The sequence below is a fragment of the Schistocerca gregaria genome, chromosome 3 (genome assembly GCF_023897955.1).
Source record: "Schistocerca gregaria isolate iqSchGreg1 chromosome 3, iqSchGreg1.2, whole genome shotgun sequence".
Lineage (NCBI taxonomy): Eukaryota > Metazoa > Arthropoda > Insecta > Orthoptera > Acrididae > Schistocerca > Schistocerca gregaria.
This window is the reverse complement of record NC_064922.1, coordinates 857,717,976-857,740,254: the sequence shown is the minus strand read 5'-3', so window position 1 is coordinate 857,740,254 and position 22,279 is coordinate 857,717,976. Positions and strand designations below refer to the sequence as shown.

General features: G+C 40.1%; 1 protein-coding gene across 1 annotated transcript in view; it reads right to left on the bottom strand.

Annotated features, from left to right (window-relative positions):
- The window catches only part of LOC126354849 (aspartate aminotransferase, cytoplasmic-like), a 69,728-nt gene that overhangs the window by 18,099 nt on the left and 29,350 nt on the right, over positions 1-22,279 (bottom strand). The window contains exon 2 of the mRNA XM_050004835.1: positions 2,060-2,241. Coding sequence (XP_049860792.1) covers positions 2,060-2,241 — 182 coding nt within the window. The remainder of the gene's footprint in view (positions 1-2,059; positions 2,242-22,279) is intronic.

The window sequence follows — 22,279 nt, the reverse complement described above, 5'->3', positions numbered from 1 at the left end:
GTAGAGCGAGGAATGGCATCTATCGCAGGGACAGTTTGCTGAAGTGGACGAATACCATCCCGAGAGAGTTGAAACCCCAAGTGCGTGATAGATGCCTGAAAAAATTTTGATTTCTGAAAATTACACTTAAGACCGCACTCTGTAAGACATGATAAAGTGTGCAGAGATTCTGAAGATGTTCTTCAGTGGTGGAGCCAGTGACAACAATGTCGTCCATGTAATTTATGCACTCAGGGACAGAAGGCAATAATTGTTCCAAGAATCGCTGAAAGAGAGCAGGAGTGCTGGCAACCCTGAATGGCAATGGTTGGTATTGATAGAGGCCGAAAGGTGTGTTAAGGACCAGAAACTGAAGCCGGGAAACAGCGTTGAGAGGAAGTTGATGATAAGCTTCTGACAGTTCAAGTTTAGAAAAATAGTGGCCTCCAGCAAGTTTAGTGAACAATTCTTCAGCTCAAGGCATAGGGTAAGTGTCAATAAGGCATTGAGCATTTACAGTGGCTTTGAAATCGCCACAGAGACAAATATCACCATTTAGCTTAGCAACGACAACAGGAGAGGACCACTCACTGGAAGTGACAGGAAGCAATACCCCTGAAGCAGTGAGACGATCCAGCTCCCGTTTGACCTGATCACGAAGGGCCACAGGAATGGGCCTAGCCCAAAAAAACTTAGGCCGAGCAGTGGGTTTGAGCATGATATGAGCTTCAAAGTCATTTGCGCGGCCTAACCCAGGAGAAAAAAGGGACAAAAATGTCGTCGACAAGGAGTCCAATTGAGCATAAGGAATAGCATCAGAGACAATATTGACAGAGTCATCTATGGGGAACCCAACAACGCGAAAGGCATTGAAGTCAAAAAGATTCTCTGCATTACTATGGTCAACCACAAATATGGGAACAGTGTGAATGACAGATTTGTAAGATACCGCAGCATCAAATTGTCCCAAGAGAGAAATCTTCTGTTTATTGTAAGTCTGTAATTGCCTAGTGACAGGTGACAGGATTGGAGAACCCAACTGAAGAGACATCTGAGAATTGATGATAGTGGCAGGAGAACCAGTATCCACCTGCATCCGAAAGGGAAGAAGTACAATTGACAGACAACACAGAATCAGAATCAGTGCCAGTTTCATGAACATCATGTATGTGGTCAGATTTGCAAACGGATGACACACGACCCTTTTTTTTTGCATTTTTGACACACAGGCCAACTTTGTCGACAATCTTCTCGTGAATGTTTCGTAAAAAACCACAGACATGAAGGAAGTTGCCGTGGGTTTTGCTGCAGTTTCTTAGAGGTTTGTTTACGGTTAGGCCGAGGTTGCATTTGGGAGCATACTACAGCCATATCGGCTGGCGGGGACATGCCACACGCCTTGTCAACATTGCACAGAGGTTGTATTTCCCTGAAGTCGCCCCATGCCTCTACTTGCACTCCAGCAGAGCGAGAAATTTCAAAAGACTGAGCGGTGGATTGGACTTCATCTAGAGTCGGATTTGCCAACTGAAGGGCACGTTGCCTAACTTCTTTGTCGGGTGCCAATCGGATAATAGCATCCCGTACCATGGAATCAGCGTAGGATTCTTTGTGAACTTCAGTAACAAATTGACACTTTCTACTGAGGCTGTGAAGTTCACTAGCCCAAGCGCGATAGGATTGATTTGGTTGTTTTTGACAACGATAAAAGGCAACACGAGAGGCTACCACATGTGCTTGCTTTTGAAAATAGATGGACAGAAGTGAGCACATTTCAGCAAAGGACAAAGACACAGGATCTTTCAAAGGAGCCAACTGCGACAAGGACCAATACATTTGAGGTGAAATCCATGAAAAGAACAGAGACTTACATGTTTTTTCATCTGGCCAAAAGCTTACTTGTTTAGCAGTATTTTTGTCATGCCAGTAAGCTATTGAACATTCCCACTATGTGGTGAGTAGCAATCTATCCTCTTTATAATATAGTCATTATTTTTACCTGGGTTTTCCATTGTCTAATATAATAGTACATGTTTCACATTACTAACACAAAAATTTTCTGTAGAGTATATCGCCATACCCGGTTTTCGAGAATAGCCCTTGACTTTTCACCCAGCAACAGTTTAGTGGCAGAAGAGCTGAGTGAATCCATCCCAAGAATCATCAGATATTCATGGTTCAGGTTTTCATCGGTCACTACTTTCTCTTCTGTTCTTTTCACCACTGGTAACACCCATGGCTTGCCTTCATTGTTCCTGTAAGCTGAACACTAATAAATGCTGTTATGTTTGGAAAAAAGTGAAGCATATAACTTTGTGAAAAACTGCATGTATCTATTTAGATATACTGTTTCTGGAATATCAATTAGTACTTCATGTAGCAGAATCCTTAGTAAAGAAAGACTGTTCATATCATGCCTCACATTTTAGGAACATGATCCAAGTGCACACTTATGACAGTACCACAAAATATCCTTAGAGTTTATTTTTTGAAAGCAGAAAACTTTACATTGTGTATTTTTATGTTTCTTTGGATCTGTTAAATTTGCCCACTTATACTGTTATGAGTATGCACAGAAGTGACATGAACAGATTTTTTTTCCTTCCATAGACCAGTCTGTTCTCACGCATTATGTCATTTGTCTATCTGCAACTAAGGATATCTGATAGTTAGTTGTGCCTAGTACTACTAATTTACTGTAGTTCCTCATCTCACCTACCTTTAGAATATCACTTCATGCTGCCATACTATTTTTAATCATTTCATGAGGTGCTACTAATAGAAAAATATTTGTTTGCTTCATTAGTATACAAGTATCTTGTATAGTTTCTGCAAAACAGAAGATACTACAGTTTCTGGCAGTACAGCATTGGATATCCTTATGAAGTGACACTGTAAGCCTCTCTCTCTCTCTCTCTCTCTCTCTCTCTCTCTCTCTCTCTCTCTCTCTCTCTCTCTCTCTCTCTGAGACATCCAGTCCAGATGCTTGCTCAACAAGTCTGAAACTGGAGTTGGTTCACACCAAACAATTTGTATCTTAGTATCACAAACTCAAATGTTATGCAATTTCAAATATACAACTGTAGTCCATTGTTATATTAGTGAGATATTAATGATACACTACATGAAAGACTTTGTATAAAATTCATGTGTATTAGCTGGATAACAAATGAAATCCAAGCAAACACTTGGATAAATTCATCAAAAACCTTGGTTTGGAATATTTTCAACTGCATTATGTTTCTTTGAAGAACAAGATGCCAACTTATTTAGGATATTTTAATGACAGAATAAATTTATTTGCTTTAATAGTCTGGTGGGAAAATATGTAAAAACTGAAATGCCCTCACACTTCAAGAATATCATAATGATTCCAATTTCAAAGAAGGGAGGTGCTGGCAGGTGTGAATTTTACTGAACTCTGCGTTTAATAAGTTGTAGTTGTGAGATACTAACAGTAATTGTTTTTAGAGTAGTGGAAAAATTGGTAGAAGCCGACCTCAGGGAAGATCAGTTTGGGTTCTGAAGAAATTTAGGGATACTTGAGACAATGTAGACACTAAAATGTATCTTAGAAGACAGGCTAAAGACAAGAAAATCTCAGTTTATGTCAGTTATAGATTTAATTAGAGCATATAAAGATGTCAGCTGAGCTACACTGCTTGAAATCCTTTAGGCAGCAGGGATAAAATACCGAGAGCAAGGATAAAATACTGAGAGCAAAAGGTTATCTACAACTTGTACAGAAGCCAGACAGCAGTTATGAGAGACAAAGGACATGCTAGGTAGCATCAATTGAGAAGGAGTAGTTGTTCTCTATCCCAATATTACTCAGTACGTACACTGACAGTCAGTAAAGGACACTGAGGAGAAATTTGGAAAGGGAATTAATGTTGAGAGAGAAGATATAATAATCTTGAAGTTTATTGGTGAAAGTGTAATTCTCTTGGAGGAACCAACTTGGAAGAGCAGTTGCATACAATGGATAATGCCTCAAAAAGAGGTTATAAAATGAACACCAACAAAAGTAAAACAAGAGTAATAGAAGAGAGTAAGTAGATTCAGTCTAAAGAATGGATAATGCCCCAAAAAGAGGTTATAAAATGAACACCAACAAAAGTAAAACAAGAGTAATAGAAGAGAGTAAGTAGATTCAGTCTAAAGTTTCCATACCACACATTTTGTAAGCTTTGTGGAGCAGCCTTTACTGGTTGAGTCAGCCGAGGAGGATCATACAAATATATTACATACTCAGCATGATCCCTAGGGTTGCTGGAGTGGGAAAAGCTTGCCTTCTCTTAGAGATTACTCTGAGAGAATCATACAGCTTACATACATGCTAATGTAGAAACAAAAAGTATGCTGCTTAATAGCAGTCCTGTATAACAGGAATGCTTCTTTACTAACGACTTCACATAATGAACCAGCACTTCGAAGTTTCCTTATCTTGCCTACTCAGTTTGGGCAACATCCATCTGCTCCTCAAAATTGTAATATTAAACATTAACAACATATACAACAGAACCATTGATAAAGATTGCTATTGTGCCTTGTTTCTAATGGCTGTGATATTACTGATATTCCAAAGAGTTCTAGAATCTACAATTTCACACCACAGTCAGGAAATTCCAGGAGACTGCACACATTTTGAGATATTGGAGTGACTCAGTCAATGGCAAGCAAAAAACAATAACAGTCAGAATGGGACTGAAAAGTTTAGAAAAAAATTAATTTTGAAGCTGAAATAGTTTCAAAATGGTAAATGAATAGTATCTGAATTGTGAAAGTAACTGAAAATGGATAACAAATAACTTTGTAAAGTTAATTGTGAAGAACAGTGAGGTATGAGTAATTTAAAGACTGTGTATTGATACATGTAAAGCAGCCATTAGCAGTACAAAGCAACTTTATTTGTTACTGGCAACCTTGTATAAGGGTTGGATATCCAAAGGAGTCTTAAACAATTTCAGACGAAGTAATTAAATAATTGAAATGTTCTTAATGTGAACTAGAATTAAAGAAACTGACTTATGTGGGTTGTTTAGGGGAGGAGACCAGACAGCAAGGTCATCAGTCTCATCGGATTAGGGAAGGACGTGGAAGGAAGTCAACCATGCCCTTTCAAAGGAACCCTCCTGGCATTTGCCTGGAGTGATTTAAGGAAATCATGGGAAACCTAAATCAGGATGGCCGGATGCGTGATTGAACCATCATCCTTCTGAATATGAGTCCAGTGTGCTAGCCACTGCACCACCTCTTGGTATGTGGTAAGCAGTATGAGAGATGTTGAGCTGTCAGAGACTGACAAGGGTCCATAAACTCATTCCATGTGAAATAATTAACTGTGTTTAATTTGAATGATGTTAAAGGATGCAGTGGACATTTTGGTTTTGGCATTTTCACTTGTCTGAGTGCTACTAACATTAAATTAGCAACTAACAATCTCTCACTCCATCAGCAGTCAAATAATCCACACTCTCTAACTCTCTATATCATGTGCTCATACAGTATATCAACGTATAAAACATGGTTATGCATCCAGTACGCAGTTCCCTAATACACATAACATGTCAGCAGATAGTAGCGTCACCACCCCTATTTAAATTAATGTCTAGCTGTCTTGCGATGCTTTACCATGTGAAAACAAGCATTAGTGACCTTGCCTAGGATCATCCTCCACAACAAACGATCAATGGATCAGTGACAGTGGCAAGGGAGTGGCTATGGGGGCTATAGCCCCCCCGCCCCCCCCCCCCCCCCCCGGCCATGGAGTATCATATTACACTGTATAAAATCACTTCATAAATCAGTGAATCCAACAGATTCAATAATTTTTTTAAAAAAATAATTGTGTAGCAGTATAGGTTGCAATGTATTTAAAACACATTTTAACAAAAGAATAAGAGTGGAGAATAGCTTACTATCTAAACCAAAAAATGTCATTTCACTTAAAATAGGTGTATTGTTATAAAACACATTTTTTACCCCTGAACTCCAAAACAGTTACCAAAAACTACTTTAAGCAACACTAAATTTTAGTAGTTTGTCAGTAGAGGATCCAAATTCTCCTTTTGTTAAGTGATATTCCATCCCCTCAAACCCCCTCCCCCCTCCCTCTCACCATTAGCCAGCCGCCCCCCCCCCCCCCCCCCACCTTCAATGACTTCTAGATTCGCCCATGCATTGGATATATATTTGACAGTACTATGTAACACCTATGATATCTTTTTTAACAATCTCCTCCTCATAGTTCATAGGTTCAAAATTAAAGGACTACAGGCAGACAGAAAATTCCCCAGAAAACAAAATTGCTGAACAACAGTAGTGTCACACATTCACCTTATGCTTTAAAGACCCAAGATCATAGCACTTCTGGTCATATCTTCTAAATTTGGTTGTGTTAATTTTTTATGTATGTGTCTTTGGAATTCTAAGCGATAATCAACAAAATTGTAAACAGTAATAGAGAAATGTGACTATTAGTCACTGTTGTTGTTGTTGTGGTCTTCAGTCCTGAGACTGGTTTGATGCAGCTCTCCATGCTACTCTATCCTGCGCAAGCTTCTTCATCTCCCAGTACCTACTGCAACCTACATCCTTCTGAATCTGTTTAGTGTATTCATCTCTTGGTCTCCCTCTACGATTTTTACCCTCCACGCTGCCCTCTAATGCTAAATTGGTGATTCCTCGATGTCTCAGAACATGTCCTACCAACCGATCCCTTCTTCTAGTCAAGTTGTGCCACAAACTTCTCTTCTCCCCAATTCTATTCAATACCTCCTCATTAGTTATGTGATCTACCCATCTAATCTTCAGCATTCTTCTGTAGCACCACATTTCGAAAGCTTCTATTCTCTTCTTGTCTAAGCTATTTATTGTCCATGTTTCACTTCCATACATGGCTACACTCCATTCAAATACTTTCAGAAACGACTTCCTGCCACTTAAATCTATACTCGATGTTAACAAATTTCTCTTCTTCAGAAACGCTTTCCTTGCCATTGCCAGTCTACATTTTATATCCTCTCTACGTCGACCATCATCAGTTATTTTGCTCCCCAAATAGCAAAACTCCTTTACTACTTTAATTGCCTCATTTCCTAATCTAGTTCCCTCAGCATCACCCGACTTTACTCGACTACATTCCATTATCCTCGTTTTGCTTTTGTTGATGTTCATCTTATATCCTCCTTTCAAGACACTATCCATTCCGTTCAACTGCTCTTCCAAGTCCTTTGCTGTCTCTGACAGAATTATGATGTCATCGGCGAAGCTCAAAGTTTTTATTTCTTCATCATGGATTTTAATACCTACTCCTAATTTTTCTTTTGTTTCCTTCACTGCTTGCTCAATATACAGATTGAATAATATCAGGGAGAGACTGCAACCCTGTCTCACTCCCTTCCCAACCACTGCTTCCCTTTCATGTCCCTCGACCCTTATAACTGCCATCTGGTTTCTATACAAATTGTAAATAGCCTTTCGCTCACTGTATTTTACCCCTGCTACCTTCAGAATTTGAAAGAGAGTATTCCAATCAACATTGTCAAAAGCTTTCTCTAAGTCTACAAATGCTAGAAATGTAGGTTTGCCTTTCCTTAATCTAGCTTCTAAGATAAGTCGTAGGGTCAGTATTGCCTCTCGTGTTCCAATATTCCTACGGAATCCAAACTGATCTTCCCCGAGGTTGGCTTCTATTACTTTTTCCATTCATCTGTAAAGAATTCGCGTTAGTATTTTGCAGCTGTGACTTATTAAACTGAAAGTTCGGTACTTTTCACATTTGTCAACACCTGCTTTCTTTGGTATTTTAATTATTATATTCTTCTTGAAGTCTGAGGGTATTTCGCCTGTCTCATACATATTGCTCACCAGATGGTAGAGTTTTGTCAGGACTGGCTCTCCCAAGGCCGTCAGTAGTTCCAATGGAATGTTGTCTACTCCGGGGGCCTTGTTTACAACTCAGGTCTTTCAGTGCTCTGTCAAACTCTTCACGCAGTATCGTATCTCCCATTTCATTTTCATCTACATCTTCTACCATTTCCATAATATTGTCCTCAAGTACATCGCCCTTGTATAAACCTTCTATATACTCCTTCCACCTTTCTGCTTTCCCTTCTTTGCTTAGAACTGGGTTTCCATCTGAACTCTTGATATTCAAGCAAGTGGTTCTCTTATCTCCAAAGGTCTCTTTAATTTTCCTGTAGGCAGTATCTATCTTACCCCTAGTGAGATAAGACTCTATGTCATTACATTTGTCCTCTAGCCATCCCTGCTTAGCCATTTTGCACTTTCTATCGATCTCATTTTTGAGATGTCTGTATTCCTTTTTGCCTGCTTCATTTACTGCATTTTTATATTTTCTCCTTTCATCAATTAAATTCAATATTTCTTCTGTTACCCAAGGATTTCTACTAGCCTTCATCTTTTTACCTACTTGATCCTCTGCTGCCTTCACTACTTCATCCCTCAAAGCTACCCATTCTTCTTCTACCGTATTTTTTTCCCCCATTCCTGTCAATTGCTCTCTTATGCTCTCCCTGAAACTCTGTACAACCTCTGGTTCTTTTAGTTTACCCAGGTCCCATATCCTTAAATTCCCACCTTTTTGCAGTTTCTTTAGTTTTAATCTACAGTTCATAACCAATAGATTGTGGTCAGAGTCCACATCTGCCCCTGGAAATGTCTTACAATTTAAAACCTGGTTCCTATATCTCTGTCTTACCTTTATATAATCTATCTGAAACCTGTCAGTATCTCCAGGCTTCTTCCATGAATACAGACTTCTTTTATGGTTCTTGTACCAAGTGTTACCTATGATTAAGTTGTGCTCTGTGCAAAATTCTACCAGGCGGCTTCCTCTTTCATTTCTTTGCCCCAGTCCATATTCACCTACTACGTTTCCTTCTCTCCCTTTTCCTACTACCGAATTCCAGTCACCCATGACTATTAAATTTTCGTCACCCTTCACTACCTGAATAATTTCTTTTATTTGATCATACATTTCTTCAATTTCTTCGTCATCTGCAGAGCTAGTTGGCATATAAACTTGTACCACTGTAGTAGGTGTGGGCTTCATATCTATCTTGGCCACAATAATGCGTTCACTATGCTGTCTGTAGTAGCTTACCTGCATTCCTATTTTCCTATTCATTATTAAACCTACTCCTGCATTACCCCTATTTGATTTTGTGTTTATAACCCTGTAGTCACTTTACCAGAAGTCTTGTTCCTCCTGCCACCGCACTTCACTAATTCCCACTATATCTAACTTTAACCTACCCATTTCCCTTTTTTAATTTTCTAACCTACCTGCCCGATTAAGGGATCTGACATTCCACGCTCCGATCTGTAGAACGCCAGTTTTCTTTCTCCTGATAACGACATCCTCTTGAGTAGTCCCCGCCCGGAGATCCAAATGGGGGACTATTTTACCTCTGGAATATTTTACCCAAGAGGATGCCATCATCATTTAATCATACAGTAAAGCTGCATGTCCTCAGGAAAAATTACGGCTGTAGTTTCCCCTTGCTTTCAGCCGTTCACAGTACCAGCACAGCAAGGCCGTTTTGGTTGATGTTGCAAGGCCAGATCAGTCAATCATCCAGACTGTTGCCCCTGCAACTACTGAAAAGGCTGCTGCCCCTCTTCAGGAACCACACGTTTGTCTGGCCTCTCAACAGATACCCCTCCGTTGTGGTTGCACCTACGGTACGGCTATCTGTATCGCTAAGGCACGCAAGCCTCCCCACCAATGGCAAGGTCCATGGTTCGTGGGGGGGAGGGGGGGGGGAGCAGTAAAAAACACTTGCCTATCCCGCATTAAACAAATGATAAACTACAATAGATATGTATAAAGTATACATTATCTCTACATTACCAGTATGTGATGTCATTATAAGACTGATCCAAGAATACTCGTAAATACACAATGGAGGGAAAAAAATCCAGTCACAACACAACATTAAATTTACACTATAAAAACAATTTCCTTTACCAGCATAGGATTGAAATGGGATAGACAAGCACTTTAGTTAAAACACATCAAAAAAAGGACATGGTGGAGACCTACATGTAACTGTCCACGCTCATCTTATCTAGTAAATGGCTGGGAAGATACTGCTGCAGTCGCTTGTTGTTGCGAGGGGTCTCCCCCCCTCCCCAGACGCCGCCCAGTGCTGTCTCGCATATATGCATGTCCTACAGTCCCCAACCCAAGCAAGGAGGATCACAGCATTTGCAGGCTGTCTCTGGATGAACTTACATTGATCACAAGGCACTGCTGGCTGCATATGTGATGCCAATGTTAAGGAGGTGGTGAATTACTGATCAGTGTATTGCTGTGGCTAACACTCAAATTCTCTCTCCATGTTCCTGCCCACTATAGTCTGATCCATGAATGATGGTGGTTTGTACATGTCAAGTCACAGGCTGGGATTGAATTGTTGATTATTCCAAGTGGCAGTGAGATAAGCACATGCCCGTGATTTGTGCTTGAATAATGCATATACCCTGCAAATTATGTCTCTCACTTACTTTTGCAGAGTTTATGACTTACCACTGCTATCTACAATGACAACTCACAACAAACAGAATCAAGATTCCCTAAACAACTCACTATGATCATGTTTAATGATTGCATTAGCTTCTGCATTCACAGCAGTGTGATCAGAACATATTGAATGCTCACTGGCTGTCAGAGCAAAGAACAAACCCAAGCTTGACCACCAACATTTGTGACTCCAACTATAAATAGTATTGATGTATTACAAAGATTCCCATGCAAAGTAGTTGGGAGGCACTGACAGGAAGCTGCTGTGATAATATTAGCAAGATGCATCTTGTCAAAGTGCAGCAGCAGCAGAGGAGAATACAGCCAGTTTTAAAAAACTACGAGGGTCGGTCAAAAAGTAATGCCTCCCATTTTTTTTCTACTTAAAAAAATTAAGTTAAGTGAAAAATTTGAATTTGGCGCCATTCCTCAAACCTTCTTCTGCAATACACTGCAGTAGTAACTTTCTGTGTCAACAGGTGGCAGCACAGCAGAAGTTTGTAAGATGGCCGACATCGATGTTCGTTTGAGACAGCGTTGTGTGATTGAATTCTTGAATGCAGAAGGTGAAACGCCCATACACATTCATGAAAGACTGAAGAAGGTGTATGGTGTTGTGACAGTGGATGTCAGCACTGTTAGACGATGGGTTCGTCGTTGTAAGGAAGCTGAAGGGCAAACACCGTTGACTGACGAAAAGCGGAGCGGCAGGCCGGTGAGTGCAGTGACTCCACACAACATTCAGCAAGTTGATGACATCATTCGCGGTGACCGTCGGGTGACTGCAGATGAAGTGTGTCGCATTATTTCTCTTAGTAAAAGCAGTGTGATCACGATTATTAAACAATTGGGGTACTCAAAAGTTTGTGCACGGTGGGTTCCAAGAATGTTAACCGATCAGAATAAAGAGGCAAGGAAAACAATGGCCTCCCAACACTTGCAGCGCTTCCGTTTGGAGGGAGATGAGTTTCTGAAAAAAATTGTGACCGGGGACGAAACATGGGTGCATTTTTTTGAACCCGAATCAAAGAGGCAGTCAATGGAGTGGCGTCACACAAGCTCGCCGAGGAAGAAAAAATTCAAAACTGTGCGATCGGCAGGGAAAGTTATGGCAACAGTTTTCTGGGATACAGAGGGTGTGATTCTGGTTGATTTTTTGGAGCAGGGATGCACAATAAATTCTGTTCAATACGTCACAACCCTCAAAAAACTTAAAGCACATCTTCAGCGAGTTCGCCCAACAAAATCAATGGCAGATGTTCTTCTTTTGCATGACAATGCAAGACCACACACCAGTCGTCACACCTCTGACAAGATTGTCAAAATTGGATGGGAAGTTTTGCCTCATCCCCCATACAGCCCTGACCTGGCACCATCAGACTTCCATCTGTTCGGGCCACTAAAAGAAGCTCATCGTGGGATTCATTTTGAAGATGAGGAGGCCGTCAAAACATCCGTGCGTCAATGGCTTAGGAAGCAGAGCTGTGATTTTTACCGTGCTGGGATGCATTTCCTTGTTCAAAGATGGACCAAAACTGTAGAGATGGGCGGAGATTACATTGAAAAATGACAAAATGATCCTCAATGTTGTGGTTTTCAACCTATGTAATTGCATTTAAATTTACTGACAATTAAACGTAGAAAAAAAAATAGGAGGCATTACTTTTTGACTGACCCTCGTATTTAAATATTTTTATTACACGTCTCTAATTAACAAGAATGTAAATCTAGAAAGAAAGTGTTATTAACATTCTGTATACCAGCAAAGCTCTCCTGTACAGTAAACACTTTGTTTAAGCTGAGTATACTTGGAAAATACTCGTCCAGCTGCCAGAATCCATATCACATACCTTGACCACACAAGCAAGCTGTATTACCACTCTACTTAAATGCACAGGCACACAAGCCAGGCCTTAGCTTTCGATCATCAGTGGACCTACATGAGGACACGTGCACAAATAACTTATTTATACAAGTGATCATATCTTGGAGTCTATAATTGCTTTGACATCAATATAAATTAATTTATAGGTATTTTGGTGTATGTCATTCATACTGCAGTGCCAGAAGTTTTTTTTAATTATTTTAATTTTTAATTTTAATTTTTTTTTTTTTTTTTTTTTTTTTTTTTTTTGTGTGTGTGTGTGTGTGTGTGTGTGTGTGTGTGTGTGTGTGTGTGTGTGTGGTGGTGTGATGCTGGTGGGATTAAATCATAAATGCTGTTTAGTGTGTCTGTGAGCTAAAGGCTTTACCATCACACAGCCTTCCAGTGTAAGTCTGTGTGTTACCTTCTAATTATTTTCTTTCTCATCTGTTTATGGTCTAAGATGTATGTAAATGCAGTGAAGCAATAACCGCAACTTATTATATTAACAAAAAATACACTGATATCCTGTGATAAACAATTCCTGCAGTGCATTATTTGACAAGTACACTCATGTGTGTACTTTCTGCAAGCGTATGTGAAAATTACCGAACTATCAGTTTAATAAGTCACAGCTGGAAAAACTGATAGAAGCCGACCTCAGGGAAGATCAGTTTGGATTCCATAGAAATGTTGGAACACGTGAGGCAATACTGACCCTACGACTTATCTTAGAAGCTAGATTAAGGAAAGGCAAACCTACGTTTCTAGTATTTGTAGACTTAGAGATAGCTTTTGACAACGTTGACTGGAATACTCTCTTTTTAATTCTGAAGGTGGCAGGCATAAAATACAGAGAGCGAAAGGCTATTTACAATTTGTACAGAAACCAGATGGCAGTTATAAGAGTCGAGGGGTATGAAAGGGAAGCAGTGGTTGGGAAGGGAGTGAGACAGGGTTGTAGCCTATCCCCAATGTTATTCAATCTGTATATTGAGCAAGCAATAAGGGAAACAAAAGAAAAATTTGGAGTAGGTATTAAAATCCATGGAGAAGAAATAAAAACTTTGAGGTTCTCCGATGACATTGTAATTCTGTCAGAGACAGCAAAGGACTTGGAAGAGCAGTTGAATGGAATGGACAGTGTCTTGATAGGAGGGTATAAGATGAACATGAACAAAAGCAAAACGAGGATAATGGAATGTAGTTGAATTAATTCAGGTGATGCTGAGGGAATTAGATTAGGAAATGAGACACTTAAAGTAATATAAGAGTTTTGCTATTTAGGAAGTAAAATAACTGATGATGGTCGAAGTAGAGAGGATATAAAATGTAGACTGGCAATGCCAAGGAAAGCGTTTCTGAAGAAGAGGAATTTGTTAACATCGAATATAGATTTATGTATCAGGAAGTCGTTTCTGAAAGTATTTGTATGGAGTGTAGCCATGTATGGAAGTGAAACATGGATGATAACTAGTTTGGACAAGAAGAGAATAGAAGCTTTTGAAATGTGGTGCTACAGAAGAATGCTGAAGATAACGTGGATAGATCATGTAACTAATGAGGAGGTATTGAATAGGATTGGGGAGAAGAGAAGTTTGTGGCACAACTTGACTAGAAAGCATTGGAGGGCAGCGTGGAGGGTAAAAATCGTAGAGGGAGACCAAGAGATGAATACAGTAAGCAGATTCAGAAGGATGTAGGTTGCAGTAGGTACTGGGAGATGAAGAAGCTTGGACAGGACAGAGTAGCATGGAGAGCTGCATCAAACCAGTCTCAGGACTGAAGACCACAACAACAACATGCCATGAGATGATTAATTTATAGAATTTCCCACACAATACAATGCCAGAGTATCTTATGCCATTTAGAATCATTTTGTAGAAAATGCCATGATGTCAGTAATTTATATGTCCAAGAGCAGTGGAGCCCCACTGCTATTGACCAAGAGCAACAGCACATGATGATGACATAGGAATGCGACTGTCTGAGAGCAAATTGGAGACTGGAGGGTATGAAAGGATACAGAAGGGAGGGGATGTGCGACCTAGAATGTAACTCATGCAGTTGTGCTATCTGTAGTCTGATACCAGTGACCTTGAAGACAACAAAAGCAATTGCCTCAACTGTAATCTGACAAGCCCTCTCAACATGAGGTGTAAACTTAGAACTGTTTATAACTGGTTTGGGGGTAGCACTGACAGTGCTCCTCTACCACCCCTGTGTAATGCAGGATTAATCATTAGCTGTCCCGAGACGGAGACCAGCCAGTATCAAAGAACTTCAGAACAATAGATACCAAAAGCCATAATTTTATTGAAAAATTTTATTTAGCTACCAGTTTTGGTGCCTCATTGGCACCATCTTCTGGTCCCTATACATGAAAGTAGATAAATCATCAAGTCACAAAGGAATAGGCCAATGACCTCAATAGTTTGGTCCCACAGAAACTTACCACTACCACAAAGGAATAACCACAACTAAACTAAGACCAGGCAGATTTTGTGTACCTGGCAGACAGGGACTATTGAGCATTGTGATGAGTGGTTGTAAGATATGGCATGGAATCCATCGAAGGAATCACTCACGAGTTCCACAGTGCTACCAGAGTGGAGTACAGTTGTTGAACAGCTTGTCATAAGCCACACAGTTCTGCAGTCAGTTCTAAGAGATGCTTGAGGTGGTGTAAAGAGCAATGCTACTGACAGTGAGTAACTGGAAACAAGTGTTTTGGAGTAATGAGTCACACTACACCCTGAGGCCATCCGATAGAAGTGTTGAGGTTTGGCAAAGGCCTGGAACATGTTATCTTCTATCATGTGTAGTGTAACTGTGAATTACACAGGAGGTTGTGGTATGTTGCTGGGATGTTTCTCATTGTTAGTTTGTGGTCCCCATATTGTGCTTAAGAAAATGATAAAAGCACAAGGATATGAACTCTTTTTCAGTATTGTTTACTGCATACAATAGTGGAACAGTTTAGAGATGGTGATTGTGTCACCATGACAATGCACCCAGTCATAAAGAGGCATCCATCAGGGAATGGCCTGTGAATAATAATGTTCCTTAAATAGACTTCCTTGCACAGATTTCTGACCTGAACCCAGTGGAAAACCTTTGGGATGAGTTAGTGTGTCGATTTCACTCCAGACTCCAGTGTCAAACAATCTTTCAGGTTTTCACTCTTGAAGAAGAGTGGACTGCTGTTCCTTGACAGACATTCAGACACCTCATTGAAAGTGTCCTGAGCAGCAATCAGGCCATCATAAAGGTGCAGGGTTGACACACCCCATATTAATATCCACTAACAGCTGTCCAGATACATGTGATCAAGTTGTGTAACTTAAATCTGTCATCTGTCTTCCTCGAAGTTAGATTTATATGGTAGTTGGTACGCATATCCGTTTAGCATTACCATCACCCACTATTAGCGGGCGAGGCCACTACATGCTTGTCAAACTGGCTGCCAGCGATTCAGTTGTTGAGAATGGTTGCCGCAGCTTTGAAATGCTTGAAATAGTCAATGGCATCGCTTTTCCCACCAAAAACATCACTGGTATCGTTCGTATTGCAATTACAAACACGAAAAAATGAAATAAAAAATTCACGTCGATGAAATAAATTTTTGGCATTCATCCAAGTTCTCAACATCGTAAAAAAATTACTTTGTCGACGAAAAAGTTTAGGGGTACGCACTCCCAGAAACCCAAAGAAAAACAGCACTGATAATAAGTAACTAGTGTCTCTGTGTAAATCAGATGTGTGTTCAACTCAGTCACAGCAGCAACCCAGTACGGTTTCGTTTACCTAAGCTCACCAGGAAACAGCTAGCATATTATGGTCGCTCGCACGATATTCCCTTGATTGTGACTCTCGTCATTATCGATAGGTGACACTTAAGTTCGGCCATAGTAAAACAGAAATGCGAGTTGTGAGGTACGCTTTTTAGCCGCAGCATGCTTATTGTAGATCTTCATTCTGTGCGAGCAGTTGGATATTAATTGGCGGTAACTGAAAAATCCTCTAAAACTGGCATATGAATAAAAACAGTCATCACACTTAAACAAGATGATTTTGTTCTCAACAATATTTGAATTATATAGAGTACAAAAATGGTGTGTTTACTATGATGCAGGCATACCATTTGTTTTTCACCCTTCAAGTTTTACAGAAATTACTTACTGCTGCCTCTCCACCCTCCCCCCCCCCCCCCCCCCCACTCTCCCAGCCCACAGGTTGTGATGTTACCTTACAAGCCCGTGAGCGGTATTCAAGTACGCATCGCGCAAGTGTCTTATTTCCATCTCTTTTGTAGATAAGCTGCAGTTTCCAAGTATACTATCAATGAATCGTTCTTGTTGCTCCAGTACTCCCCAATCAAAAATGTATTGTGAGTAATGACAGGAATCGGCTACACAGATAATTTAAAAAAGAGCTGATTAATCGATTTACACAGTAAAAACCAGCAGAAAAGTACAAAGACCTTACTGACATGAGTCTTGACTGATTGCTTTATTGTCCCGCATCCTTCGATAGTGGTGACATATTAAACCCCTTGAACAGTATTCAAGTGTGGACCACTGAAGTATTTTGCGTGCAGTACCTTTTGTAAATAAACTGTAGTTTCCCAATATCCTACACGTCGATAATACCCATCCACTTCCACAGCTACAAGTGAGCCTACATCTTCGAGCCACTTCATCTCTCTAGAGACATCGTCAATCCCAAATATTTGTATGACATATCTGATTCTAGTAGTTATTGGTGGTACATAATTATATAGGTTTCGAAGTTGGAAGAACCTTGTAAGAAGATTTCCAGATCAAGTTCTGTTGCACAATTTGTGTCAATCTCCACCTGAGAAACAATATAATTAAGCTGCTGTCACTAGCATACAGTCAATTATTTTCGCCAAGGTTTACCATGTTACTGAAATATGCCTGATACAGACCAGGATATTTAGAGGATTACCCTCACAGTTTGAAATCCTGTTGAATTTTGTTTCGTATTCTGTTCTCCATCCTGTATACTATCTGAAGAATTTTCATTCATTTGCTGTGCATGGTGTAAAAAAAGGTTATGTTTTAAGCATTTATTTACAGATTATTATTATTGTAACAATTTTGTATCATGGTAATGAGTTATTTATTATTTTCAATTAACACATTTGAAATGGCAAACAAAAAAAGAATGTAAAACATAAAATAAAAATCTAAATAATGAAAAAATATAAGTAAAATAAATAACAAGGCTAATAATGGATGTTTAGATATTTTAATTTTATATGTTGAAAATAATCTGACAGTCCACTGTGTACACCATAGTTCTCAAAAATGGTGTTTCAGAAACAAGCTTTATTACACATAGATGTATATAGCTTGAAAGCTTCATTCATTTATGCTGTAACAAAAGTTTTCATTTTTCAAAATTAATTAATGATGCTGTGCCATTTCGCAAAATTTTAAATTATTACAAAACTCGATTATACAGTTTTCAAGAAGGTTAATTACATACCAACTTTCGCATGAGAAACATTTTTTATATATCACCATTTCACAGACATTTACTCCAATTCTAATACACCAAATTACTTTTTGGCGTGTGTTTCACCCCTTAAAAGTGAAATTGGTCACAAACAAAAAAATACATACTGCATTATTTTTCCACCTCTACACACGTGCCAAGTTACATCATAATCGTTTATTGACACTTGGGAATGTTCCCTTGTCAGTTCAGCATGTTTTGTTTAAAAAGTATCTACCACAAGCATTGATCTAAAGATAAAGGTGTGCTGGGTTATGTAGCACATTTTTATTCTGCATCTATAACTACATCTACATCCATACTCTACAAACCACTGCAGAGTGCATGGTAGAAGGTATTTTATTTATTTATTTATGTGTCCATGTAAACATCTTTTTCAGTACATACACTGTACGGAAGATATTGGACAGTGTATATTTTTATCTGTTTGTTTTACACCTTACAAATATTTGGCATTTAATTTTTTGTGATAAATTGGAACAATATCACGAATATTTACGAATGTACTTCGTAACTGCACCATGTATAGGAGTTCTTTTTGTTACATTCCACTATGCAACATGGGAAGAATGGCTGTTTAAATGTCTCTGCTTGTACTGCAATCAGTCTAACCTTTTAATTAATATCATACTTCCTGAGTCACTCTACGTGAGCAGTATGTAGAAGGGAATGTTGTCGCCAGTGGTCGGCGGAAGGTGCACGTGCCCGTCGACCTGGGACCGGACCGCAGCGACGCACGGATGCACGCCAAGACCGTAGGATCCTACGCAGTGCCGTAGGGGACCGCACCGCCACTTCCCAGCAAATTAGGGATACTGTTGCTCTTGGGGTATCGGCGAGGACCATTCGCAACCGTCTCCATGAAGCTGGACTACGGTCCCGCACACCGTTAGGCCGTCTTCCGCTCACGCCCCAACATCGTGCAGCCCGCCTCCAGTGGTGTCGCGACAGGCGTGAATGGAGGGACGAATGGAGACGTGTCGTCTTCAGCGATGAGAGTCGCTTCTGTCTTGGTGCCAATGATGGTCATATGCGTCTTTGGCGCCGTGCAGGTGAGCGCCACAATCAGGACTGCATACGAGCGAGGCACACAGGGCCAACACCCGGCATCATGGTGTGGGGAGCGATCTCTACACTGGCCGTACACCTCTGGTGATCGTCGAGGGGACACTGAATAGTGCACGGTACATCCAAACCGTCATCGAACCCATCGTTCTACCATTCCTAGACCGGAAAGGGAACTTGCTGTTCCAACAGGACAATGCACGTCCGCATGTATCCCGTGCCACCCAACGTGCTCTAGAAGGTGTAAGTCAACTACCCTGGCCAGCAAGATCTCCGGATCTGTCCCCCATTGAGCATGTTTGGGACTGGATGAAGCGTCGTCTCACGCGGTCTGCGCGTCCAGCACGAACGCTGGTCCAACTGAGGCGCCAGGTGGAAATGGCATGGCAAGCCGTTCCACAGGACTACATCCAGCATCTCTACGATCGTCTCCATGGAAGAATAGCAGCCTGCATTGCTGCGAAAGGTGGATATACACTGTACTAGTACCGACATTGTGCATGCTCTGTTGCCTGTGTCTATGTGCCTGTGGTTCTGTCAGTGTGATCATGTGATGTATCTGACCCCAGGAATGTGTCAATAAAGTTTCCCCTTCCTGGGACAATGAATTCACGGTGTTCTTATTTCAATTTCCAGGAGTGTATCTGACATCTGTATTCAAGCATCTGCCAGTTAAGGTTTTGCAGCCTGGGACAAGAAAACCTGTCATCATTCATACTGTCTTTTATTTATATGTCCAACATTTCCTGTTAGGTCTGCTTTGTACAGGTCCCACAAACTTGAAGATCATTCTTGTGAGGCACACAAGTTTTTTGTTAGACTTTTTATTGACTGATTGCATTTCCCTAGTATCCTACCAAAAGACCAAAGTATGTTATCTGCTTTACATATGACTAGGTCCACAAAAGCAAAACGACGATAATGGAATTTAGTCGAATTAAGTCGGGTGATGCTGAGGGAATTAGATTAGGAAATGAGACACTTAAAGTAGTAAAGGAGTTTTGCTATTTGGGGAGCAAAATAACTGATGATGGTCAAATTAGATACGATATAAAACGTAGACTGGCAATGGCAAGGAAAGCGTTTCTGAAGAAGAGAAATTTGTTAACATCAAGTATAGATTTAAGTGTCAGGAAGTCGTTTCTGAAAGTATTTGTATGGAAGTGAAACATGGACGATAAATAGTTTAGACAAGAAGAGAATAGAAGCTTTCGAAATGTGGTGCTACAGAAGAATGCTGAAGATTAGATGGGTGGATCACGTAACTAATGAGGAGGTACTGAATAGAATTGGGGAGGAGTTTGTGCCACAACTTGACTAGAAGTATGGACCGGTTGTTGGATATGTTCTGAGGCCTCAGGGGATCACAAATTAAGCATTAGAGGGCAGTGTGGAGGGTAAAAATCGTAGAGGGAGACCAAGAGATGAATACACTAGGCAGATTCAGAAGGATGTAGGTTGCAGTAAGTACTGGGAGATGAAGAAGCTTGCGCAGGATAGAGTAGCATGGAGAGCTGCATCAAACTAGTCTCAGGACTGAAGACCACAACAACAACAACAACAAGTCTGGCCAAGACATGCACTACCCGAGTGTGCCCGCAGTCCACAAGTGCAAGCGAGACTGCCAAGCGCTCCAGCTTCCCCGACCACTGCACTACTCTGAATAGGTGTGCGAGTTAGACGACTATATGCTTAAGATTGCATACATGGTAAACTTAGGAAGACGTGTTTTCAACACAGTGTGACTACTTCTAAAAGGTTAATATTGTAGCTTACCAGTATAAGCAGGATTTGATCACCCACGATTACTTTCAACTTTATATATTTCTGTCAAAGTAATAACTTTTATTTGTTGATTGAAGAAGTGTATTAGATAGTGCTGATGTGATGATCATAACTACTGCAAGCTTTACATATAGGCATTTAGCATTAAATTGTAATATTTATTAATTTATACACATTTCGTTTTTTAAAATGTATAATATATTTAGAACAATGATTCATGATTGAGTCAAAGACATGGAGTTATACAGAGTAAAATCTGTTAAAATCGAATGTTGGCAGGTTTTGTCAGTTTCATAAGAGAAAAGAAACGTTCATTCAAATGTTTAGAACGAAATATTGAAATAATTTTACCAGCTCGACTATGTAGTCGAGAGTACAGCTCTTGCAATAATATCTGATAAAACTCTTATAAATTCATATTTTGGACAAAGAGGTAGTGAGCTAAATGATACAGTGAACGTCTGAGGCATATTAGCAGCCAAAAGCAAGAACAATCTGGCAAATAAAACGAAATCCGTCTTCATTCATGCTACATTTTGGAATCCCTTTGAGCACTCATTATAAAATGTTTCAATAAGTGAAACGTAGTCACATCTGGTACACAAATGACTGTCTAGAGTTACCGGAAATGTAACATGTCATGGATGTAAAGCTGATTTTCCGCATGATTATTTTTCTCCATCGTATCTGTTACCAAATGATCCTCCCCTGGCATTAAGACACTTAATGGATTCAAATAATTGGTGGCGTCCAGTGTAAAAGATTTTGTCACCACTCTTCTTAACTATAACTCAGTTTTTTAGCTAATGGCCATTTTCAGTTCTGCGGCATTCACTATCGACCATCAGAAGACAAGAACATCATATCGTCTTTGTGGCTGGTCCTTTAATAATATTCCAATAACTGTTTTTACAGCTCATACTAGTACATTGGCACATTAAGCACTCTGCATGGTCTTTAAACGACGCAAAAAATATGGTGATTCCCATTCGACATTGAACAATGTGTCTGTTTTCAGTCGTCTATTTCTGGACAAACAAGTAGACGTCGTGGTATTGATAATCCGGAATGTTAATGTAATTTCAGGTGAACAGTATCGCTAGCAAGCTGGTTGGCATGTCACACAGCGACTGCCTCGCATTAGCGGTGACCGGCTCCAACCTGGCTTCTCTTTCCGAGTTCATCTTCGCTCTCTCAGCCCCACTTGCCGCTGCACCACGCTGCAGCATAGCGAGGCAGCAACGCTAGTGTGCTCTTTGGCCAGGACTGGTCTACGTGGTCAATCTGTTTTCCACATCCGTACAAGCTGTCATGAACGGTTTTTTGTGTGAGTTGACTGAATCGAATTGTGCTTTCCAGTGAGACCACACGGCAACTGAACTTTTTGTTTCTTTTTTTTCTATATTTATGGTGCATCAAGTTCAGAACTCAGATATCAATTTATGCAGAGCTGTTTCCACGCAACTCTCAAAGGTTTTTGAGAACATCGA